At 38.7% G+C, this 10,722-nt stretch overlaps 1 protein-coding gene across 1 annotated transcript in view; it reads left to right on the top strand.

Annotated features, from left to right (window-relative positions):
• LOC136873757 (trypsin-1) overlaps nucleotides 1-10,280 on the top strand; it is a 35,873-nt gene extending 25,593 nt beyond the window's left edge. Inside the window, exons 5-7 of the mRNA XM_067146943.2 lie at nucleotides 3,248-3,361; nucleotides 4,936-5,088; nucleotides 10,017-10,280. Coding sequence (XP_067003044.2) covers nucleotides 3,248-3,361; nucleotides 4,936-5,088; nucleotides 10,017-10,163 — 414 coding nt within the window. The 3' untranslated portion in view covers nucleotides 10,164-10,280. The remainder of the gene's footprint in view (nucleotides 1-3,247; nucleotides 3,362-4,935; nucleotides 5,089-10,016) is intronic.
• The last annotated feature ends 442 nt before the right edge of the window (nucleotides 10,281-10,722 follow it).

Genomic DNA, 10,722 nt, shown 5'->3' on the forward strand with positions numbered 1-10,722 from the left:
CCGTGAGCTTAAATCACGTGTGTATTTGTGTGAAGTGTATTACATCCTGCTTCAAGATAAGGTTGAAACATTCGAAAGAGTGATAAAAGTGTAAATTGTTTGTATCATATGTTTTCCATTTTTTTTATGTAAAAGATTGGAAGAGAACGTGTTACTGCTATCTAGCAAAGAATGTCGGAGAGATGGGGAGGAAAAGGACATATAGACACTCGGCAGAGTTCGTAATCTGAATTGTATATATTATGTTATATTCTCTAGGATAATCTTGTTTTTTTTACAAAAGTGAAAAGTTGCTCATGATGGGCATAATTTAGCATCTAAACCTCAAGATGAACTGAAATAACAGACAGTCACAATGGGAAGCAGTCTAAGAGAGATATGGAAAGAGTGAGATATAATTAAGTGTATGAAAATAATGTCGCTCGTTATGGGCAGGTAATAGAGGTATTTCATGTCAATGTGGGAGTAAGGGTGTGAGTTCTCAACTCATGTGATATTTGTTAAGAACTCATGGGGGCGTATGTAACGTTCCAGACGTTACAGTGTAATTATGTTAATTTTATTATGTGTAATTAATTCAGGAATTTAACGTCATGATATTTATTTTGGTATGTAATTGTATTATAATTCATGTTTAATCATTTGCTCACTATCATTTCATTACTTTGTAACTACGACTTATAAACGAGGGCTGAATATCCTAATATTCACTTAGATTCTTGCGACAGTTGGTTAAAATTAACTTGCAGTAGATTTCAGTTATCTTGCCACATCACCGAGGAGGAAGGGAGGACAAATTTAGACATCAAGTTCTGAGAAAAGCGAGCACGTGTTCACGCGTCCTAACGTAAGCTACCGTATTTCGACCAGAATTATTCGAACTGATCAACGCCTATATTTTCAAAGGAGCGTCATGTTGCCATGGATACTGAGTGAAAGGACGAATAGAAGAACAGTTGATATCATGGATATGGCCCGTCAACTCTAATTTCTGGAGTGGGGAGAGAAGTGTCATCTGATTGGACCACGTGTAGCGGCCTGTAATTAGCGCGAGAGAAGGTTATAAGAGGGCGTGTTGGAGCTCCTGGAGGGTCTCTCTACAACGTCTTATTCGCTTCTGCGAGTCTCTCTACATTATTCTACGATCTTCTACGAGGCTTCTACTTGATTTTCTACTTGATTCTGCGTCTCGATACTTAGAAATTCTGAATGAGGGGTGTATAGCCACTCTCATGAGGAAGTACGTACAGCACGGCTACAAGACCGGTTTGAACCAGTCTAAGTCAATAGATAGTTTTAATCTAGATAGAAATGAAACTTCAGAGAACATTATCAGTAAAGTTGGAAGGATTCTTAATTGAGTATCCTCTCCATATAACCCAAGGTGGTTCTTCTAACTGTGACATAGGGCTTATCTCCAATCTATGGGATAAAGCATAATAGGGAGTGTTAGTTTTGAAGTCATCTTCCAATTAGTGGTGGGTGCAATTTGTAAGGCAGGAATGGTACTGAGCTGCAGATGAAGAGATATCAAAGACGACCGGTGATGTTCCAGCTACAAGGAGGGAAGCTTTCCAAGGACCAGCAGAACAAGACGACATGGTGAGCAAGCGAGTTAAAGATATTGCAAGTTTTCGCGAAGTAGAGTCATTCAATTTTTTATTAAATTCATTTTCTATTTTAAATTCATTTCTCGTTAAACCGTCGTCATTTATATTAAATATAATAAATAGTATTTTTCTAGTTTACTGTAATCAATCTGCCTTAATTCGCCTTTTGATTTCTAATTCTCCTGCTTAATGATTAGTGTACTATCACCTCACCCCTGTGATAAGAGTCTGTCCAAGCTTGATTATAAATTTTATCTTTAAGTCCTCAACTTAAAGATTGGCGCCCTTTGCTTGCTTGGTTGCATTTCTCGTTTGATGATTGTTCTCCGAGAGGGGAAGTCACATGAGTAAGTTATTTAGTAAGTAATTTAAGATGGAATTTTGGGTCATTACGGCCTGGAAATGTTTCCGGTTTGCTAAGAGTAAAAAATGTAGTTAACTGGTAAGACACTGAAGGTTGAGGTCATAAGGAATAACGAGAGGTAACTTAAAGTAAAGCAGTGTATATGTTGTTGCATAGGTAGGCACACCCCATCAGTTTGAGCAGGAGATGAGTTGGTGTCAGCTAGCCTGGATTAGTGAGGAAGCAGTCAGCCGGGTTATGCTGACATCACAGGATGAGGAAGGCCATTAGCCTTCCATGGTATGTCGGCGTGCGATTCTTTTATTTTGTTCTGTTTCTGCCGGAAGGCATTTTATGCTTATGCCGAGTTGCCAGCTACTGTTAAATCAGAGCTCAATTTTGTTTCCTTTGCCATTGCTTAATTACTGTTTTTATTTTAGTTGTCTTGTAATTTTGTAATATACTTTTAAATTTTGTTTTGATATGTTGGTTGGTAACGTATTGCCATGGCGGTCAGATCTCCAATAGGAGCTGGCCAGGGGCCACCTTGCCGTGGTGATGATTAATTACCCTAATTTATTTTATTTTGTTAGTTCGCTTGTCTAATTTAATATAATTTAGTTTTTGTTAGTTTTACCAATATATAGCTTAGGTTAGAGTTAATGTGTTCCTTGAAGGATCGCTTGGTTTAAGTACTGTAAGATCCGAGGAAATAAATAAATAAATCTCGGTAAACTCTACAGCTGCAAAACAATTATTACTAGTTCAACACGGAACACTAGTTGTCACCAGATATTATCTCTAGCATTGAACTCTATTCACAGGCTGGGCCTCCTACTCTTCTACTTCTGTATTCCAACCCTCCTTGATGCAAGTGTCACTCTTTGAAATATCCATGATTATTAATATCCTGGAAGTTTTGGCGTTTCATGCAAATGTCAACACATTCCATCGCCGTGAAAGTGTCACAATTTCCGGCAGATTTCGACCTAAAAAATTATGTGAAGTTGCAGCGAAGTAGTTCTTTCCAAACTAATGTGTCATTCGTCCAGATGATCGACGCCGTTCAATATAGCGCTGACGACAACAATGATGGTAATGCCGGTGATGGTGATTGTAGAAGGAATCCGGTTAAGCTCTATCTTCCCAAGGCTAGGTCATTAGAGACGGAATATCATCGTTCTCTCGTTCAACATTTACACTGAATGTGAATCTCAATCATTTCATGCTCTATCTTAGAATGAAGCCCTCATACGTTTAAGAATAAGTTAAGTAACATATACTTATATGTTAGGTGGAGACGGCATTTCTTTTGGGCGAGAACATACAACCAGTGTCGCTGCCTACACAAGATGAAGATGTGGTGCCTGGAATGATTGGTGTCGTCGCAGGCTGGGGAACTACACAAGTGAGTAGGCAAACTACATTTAATCGAAATTAGAGCTAAGCTTAACAACATTTTATCATAAGTACTTCTTAAATTTATTTATCTGTAAGTAATGTTAGACATTAGTTCGTGGTGTAGAGAAAGCCTGCAAATACACTGGCAAAAAACATATACAAAAACCATGAAATAAGGAATTTGAATACAGAAATGTTGGCAATACATTTGTTGAGGTAACATATTTAATTGATGAAAGGTACAAGACTACAGTTTAACATCGTGCGAGAAAAGCCATCGCAAATGTGCCATGCTGGTCCATTAATAACCGGTGTTATCGCCTGACTGTTGAACGCTGGCATGCAAACGTGTTTGCATTGTGTCGTACAGGTGACTGGAATCAGCTAGTGGGATGAAGTTCCATACCTGTTGCACTTGGTCGGTCAATAATGCCGGTTGTGGACGACACTGGAGCTGTCTAATGATGTCCCATACGTGCTCGATTGGGGACAGATCAGGGAATCGAACATTCCAACGCAACATGTCGATACTCCGTAGAGCACGTTGGGTTACAACAGTGGCATGGAGGCGTGCATCATCCTGTTGGAAAACACCCCTGAGAATGTTGTTCATGAATGGCAGCACGACAGGTCGAATGATCAGATGGACGTACACATCTGCAGTCAGGGTGCGTGGGATAACCACGAGAGTGTTCCTGCTGCCTAGGAAATTGCTCCCAGAACCAGAACTCCCGGTTTAGGTCCAGTGTGTCGACGCCGCAGACAGGTGGAATGCAGGCGCTCACCTGGCCTCCTCCTAATCAACACACGGCCATCACTGGCACCAGGGCAGAACCGGCTTTCATAGGAAAATACAACAGACCTCCACTCCATCCTCCAATGAGCTCTCGCTTGACACCACTGAAGTTGCAGACGGCGGTGGTTTGGGGTAAGTGGAATGCACGCCGCAGAGCGTCTGGCTCGGAGCTCTCATTCAAGTAACCGATTTTGAACAGTTCGTTGGGTCACTGTGGTGCCATCTGGCGCTCGAATTGCTGCTGCAGACTCAGTCCACTGTGCCACACCCATACACCGAATACGGCGGTCCTCTGTTTCTCACGAAAACTGTAATTTTCCTCTTTAAAACATAATTACTCAACTCCCGTTGCCCATAGTGGTTAGTCTATAAGCATGAAAAATTACTGAAGATATGTTAAATTAATGGCACGCAAGATGTTAATATTAAAACAGCTGTATACAACTTCAGTGTAAATGAAATACAACATATTTTAATCAGTTAGGACCTTAATTCTATGATGAAAAGGCATTGAGACATGTATTAAAAAAACATTTTTAGTGATGCCCTGTCTTGGTTTCTTTTTCTCCAGGAATATTCCAGATGATGCTGTACGTTACATAATGCCTGGAGTATATTTTTGTCTATAACCTCACAATTATTAATTCATATATAAAACAAATTATACGTTTCTTACATGATATGCGTACCCTAACATTTTCCAGGATCACATTTAAACAATGTATCCTCATCGATGGTAAAATTCAAAATAACTTACTAACCTCTCACAATTCTCACGTTGCCAGTTCGGAATTCCCGGCTACACAAAGAATCTGCTAAAGGTAGAGGTGCCTATCATCAGCAACGATGACTGCAACAGCAGGTATCAGTTCTTTGGACGTGTCAACAGTAGAATGATCTGTGCTGCTTACGAAGAGGATGGCAAAGATTCTTGTCAGGTTAGTACGACAGAGAGAAAAATACAGTACCATTCCTGACTGGTTCATTATCATAACCTGCTGCTCTATACTCTTATTTTAGTTTTTCATACGTTTCCATTAGTCAGAGGTTTCATGTTGTAAGGTTCCTAAGATCAGTATTAGTACTATCAGAACTGTCCGTTTTTTTTAGTAAAAATGATTGTCGTTGATTTAGATAGGGATAAGGCGAGTCCGTAATTTGTTCTTGTCTCCTGTGCTTTTTAGGCACTGGTACAGGACTTTCACATACACGGAGATCTTCAGATTCTGATTATTCAGGATCTGGACACAGCAGATCTTGTGACTCTTCAGGGCAGTATTGTCGAATTCTCTCAAGGATATGTGATTCAATAATCTGACAAACGAAACCGACTGGAAGATAAGTTCTCTTTGCATTGAACAGAAATTGAAATTATGTGCCATCCAGAGTCTAAAAAATGGATTCATACTTCTTGTATTTGTTGAGAAAGCCTGAATTTGATTTGATTTGATTTGATTTGATTTGATTTGATTTGATTTGATTTGATTTGATTTGATTTGATTTGATTTGATTTGATTTGATTTGATTTGATTTGATTTGATTTGATTTGATTTGATTTGATTTGATTTGATTTGATTTGATTTGATTTGATTTGATTTGATTTGATTTGATTTGATTTGATTTGATTTGATTTGATTATAATCAACGGAGTTATTAATTCTACAATTACAGAAAAAAAGACAAGGAAGAAAAAACACGAAAAACAGAAAAGTGTTTATACATTAAAATGACCGAAGGGAGGAAGCACTTGCTGCAACAACCTTAAAAAATCAATAAAGAACCAGGTATTTCGATATGAAGGATGCTTTCTCTGTCTCTCTCACACACACCTGCAGAATGAGCTGTGGGAAAATAAGCTCCCTGTCCCCATGGACTATCACAAATTTTGACTTGTAGAATCGAATTAACACTCCACTTCTTTATACGAAAAAAATAAAAATTTAAAATTTAGGAACATCGTGAGGGAAGGATACATATCTGATACTAAAGCTGAAAATAAATTTGCTTTCGACAAATGATGTAAATCTGAAATATGCTACAGCTCGAACAAATAATTTTATTACAACCGACTTTTTACTATGTGTATGTGAAAAGAGAGAAAGCTCCGTTTCTTAACGTAATAGTCTAACGGAACTCCTATGGGACTCTGAGGCATGCTCTATACTGTACAGAAAACTCCCACATACACATACAGGTACCTGCACGCCTATTCTCACCACCATTCATCATAAAAGCAAGCTGTTAAACTCATTAATTAATAGAGCAATAGGGATATCTGACGCGGAACACCTCGAAGTAAAGAAAAATACGCCTCATCGTAATCTTCAGAAGAAATGGGTACTCGTTACACAACATTCAACGATTATTTTAGGAAAATAGAAAAATTTAAAGGAAAGGCCTTGGGAATGAGAACACAGGGGAGGAACCGACCTGTTCGAACACAGCGTTACTTCCACAGATCAGAAACATGACAGACGAGTTTGGAAAGGTATTAAACAAATATGACATCAAGACTATTTACAAACCACATAGGAAGTGAATTCGTTATCTGCGACCAACCAAATAATTACAAACAATTGAATTATAGGCGCCTGGAATCTACCGCATTGAATACAGCTGCGGTATCTAATACGTAGGCCTAGACGATCGTGACTGATTTCTACCGGACTTTAAAGAACGCATCCTTCAAAACAAGAATCAAGACACGGAAATTTTAGCTGTATCCAAGCCTTCTTGCGTAACAAATCTCGAAGTTTCCTTCTTTGACAGAACTAAGATTTTAGCAGTTTGCCCCTGAATCCCGAAAGAATAAATCGAGAGGACTAAGAAACGCCTGAACAATATGAGCTCAGAGGGAGGCTACAAAATCAACAATTCTCGGGTGCATACGTAGGCCTAGACGATCGTGACTGATTTCTACCAGACTTTAAAGAACGCATCCTTCAAAACAAGAACCAAGGCACGGAAATTTTAGCTGTATCTCAGCCTTCTTGCGTAACAAATCTCGAAATTTCCTTCTTTGACAGAACCAAGATTTTAGCAGTTTGCCCCTGAATCCCGAAAGAAAAATTCGAGAGGACTAAGAAACGCCTGAACAATATGAGCTCAGAGGGAGGCTACAAAATCAACAATTCTTGGGTGCATATTATTCACAAATTACTATGTTAATATATAGGTCAGACACTGGAACTACAGGAGTAACCCTCAAGTTACATAAGAACACCGGAAACTCCCAGCTGACCGTCGAGCGAGAGATAAGCTATGTTCCAGATGTTTGAAGTTTGCCCATCCACTCCGAGCTTGCGGTTTCTGGGATATTGGTGGGGGTGCGGGGGAATGTAGTTGTGATTATTGTCTTTAAGAAGACGTATAACTGTGCGACCATCCTCTATTACCGCTAATCGGAGGAAATGGAAGAGGCCCGACACTTCAATGAATGAAGGTGTTGGTAAAACAAATGCAGTAGAAGGGCCACGAGGAAAGACTTCCTAGGCTTCACAAACTTTATACCGTCGAAGTTGAAGAGAACAAGAGTTGAACAAGGTAGGTCGGTTGGGAAAAAGGAGGTACCGTGGTCGCCAAACCACCCTCTTAAGTTGAAAACTCCTGGTCTCCTTTATGTCACCTTTTAAAACAGGCAGTGTATATACCGCGGATGCGGAGAGACAGGAACGAGGTTTTTAACACCATTTCCTTCCATTCTCCTCTGCGGTCTCTCTCTTCTATGATATTACAGCACGTCGGAGATGATGCAAATTGTGTTGATCGACACGTGGGGGAAGTAGCTTTGGGTGCCCCCCCCCCTCGATAAAACACCTTCGTAGCTGATTTTATCTGCCTAGGGAGACTAATTACCTCGGATTGAGTGGGGGTAAATCAGTAGACTTTACTGCAATTATTAGAAACTTCGGTAAACTGTACGTAAAAACAAAACGGTGCAACCCGGAAAAGGAACTTCATATACCGAGTGAGCTCGCTACGCGGTTTGGATCACGTAGCTGTCAGCTTGCCTTTTCTTTTTAACAAAGACACAACCCTGTTTATCAATACTCAACGATAATTTCAGAAAAGAAAAAACCTGAAATGATGTGTATCCTTTCAAGAAGTGCAACATACTATACATTTCAACGTACTTGAATGTTGGGTCCCACTGGCTATCTATCTCAATTAATGTTCATATTTAAATGTATGCACATACAAACACACTTAAACAAGAGTGATGAGTGAATGATGATAAATTAAGTTAATACACACACCTGTTTGAAGTCTAACACCTTATGCTGTAAACTGTCCGATGGTGGTAAATTATAACATATTCTAACCTAAACGAAGTATATATCCTATGCCTTGCTTCATTCGGGATATATATATACTGAAAAAAAGGGCAAACATTTGGCATTTCATATGAATTCAGACATGATTTTGAAAATTCTATTACCCAGCACTTATCATACTGAATTGGCACCCACCGTCGAGAGTTTTATGCTCATGTACTATACTTCTCATCTTACAAATATTCACGGTCCACAGGAAACTTTTTGAAATATTTGTCTCTGGAACGGGGAAACCAAAGGTGTTTGATGGTATGTGTTATTTTCATAAGTTCCTGTCGCGCGAAGAAAGGAGACGAGCTGCTCGACTAAGTGGTTTGTTCAGAGCTGTCAGTGGAGAGATGGCATGGAATGCCATCCGTAGACGAATAAGTTTGAGTGGTGTCTTTAAAAGTAGGAAAGATCACAATATGAAGATAAAGCTGGAATCCAAGAGGACAAATTGGGGCAAATATTCGTTTATAGGAAGGAGAGTTAGGGATTGAAATAACTTACCAAGGGAGATGTTCAATAAATTTCCAATTTCTTTGCAATCATTTAAGAAAAGGCTAGGAAAACACCAGATAGGGATAGGGAATCTGCCACCTGGGCGACTGCCCTAAATGCAGATCAGTAGTGATTGATTGATGATTGATTGATAGCTTCATTTAACCTGTTTTTCATTACACTAGATACACCAGGTTTATAAGTTAACATTCAGCGCACAGAACTGTTGGTGTGCAATATCAGGGAGGAGGCGGCTACACTCATAATGAAATTTTGATTCTCGGCAGACATAACAACATACTCTTCGAAGCAAATAACGCGCGTGGCTGCTTCGAAAACGTAAACATAAAATTGGAGATAGCCCAAGTTATGAAGCACTTCCTTATAGGTTTAGATAACCAAAACGCCATGTTTTCACGATTCCACCTGCTGATTACTGTGAGCATTCGGGAGATGGTGAGTTCGAACCCCGCTGTCGGCAGTCCTGAAGATGGTTTTCCGTCGTTCCCCACTTCACACTAGGTACCTGTTAATGTACTGTATCTTAATTAACGCCACAATCTCTTCCTTCCCTGTCCTAGCCGTGGAGGCGTAAAACCATCGATTTCTAAGAAACGCAATATTGCCTGAACATTAACTTTAATGTGAATATTTTACACATTAGTAAGTCTACGTGCACTTAAAACAGAAACACTTAAAATACCAGCCGACTCTGCCGAGCCTCGTTGAACTCATAAGAAAAACGTCTATCCAGTTACCCTACTCAGTTGCTACTTTCGTAGTTCCTTTTTTGTATTGGTGAATGAAGAGTACTAATATATTAAATCATTATAAATCGTATTTAGAGACAAAAATTAATGTCAAATGAACACACATCATTTTTCAAGCTGCTTTTCAACTCACTCTGAACAATTAGAGACATTCATGAACGTAAGAGGATTGTGTAATAACCTTTCCATTTCTATCCTATTGGCCTGTAAAGTACTAATGCAGTTAAAATATATTTTTAAACTTTTTTCTTCATTTCTTATGTACTGATCTTCTTTCAGGGTGACAACGGTGGACCTTTGATGGTACAAGGCAAGGTGCAAGGTTTGGTGTCATGGGCTATTGGTTGTGGAAGAGCCGATTATCCCCATGTCTACACACGAGTAGCCTTCTTCCGGGACTGGATTCGGAATGCTACAGGCGTATAGAGTTACTGATGGCTACCTGTGAATGTCTGACTTCATTTCACAGAAATATATACTGTAATATCTAAATAACCTGATGGATCCTCATTTTCAATAAATACTTCTTGTGGATTATGTTAAGCTGCGTTTGGATGAATAATTATATAAAATGTTATTTATTTATTTATTTATTTATTTATTTATTTATTTATTTATTTATTTATTTATTTATTTATTTATTTATTTATTTATTTATTTATTTATTTATTTATGCGTTTGTATTTGGCGAAGTTAGGACTCACGGCCCTCTCTTACACTTAACCACAACATGCAGTACATAGTCACATAATTGTGAGAAATAACTAACTTAGGGGCCGGATTCATATGCACTAAAAAATCCAAAAATATGCATGCACATATGCATTCAAAATGTTGAAAAGATGCACTAAAAACAAAAAGTGCACTTACAAACGCATTATTTAATTTTAACTCACTGTTAAATTGATAAACAGTTTAATTACTTGCAAAATTATGTATGTCAGTAGGTTATCAACTGTTTTTCAATGTTTTCAGGGTCAGTGAC

This window comes from Anabrus simplex, chromosome 5 (assembly GCF_040414725.1).
Source record: "Anabrus simplex isolate iqAnaSimp1 chromosome 5, ASM4041472v1, whole genome shotgun sequence".
NCBI lineage: Eukaryota > Metazoa > Arthropoda > Insecta > Orthoptera > Tettigoniidae > Anabrus > Anabrus simplex.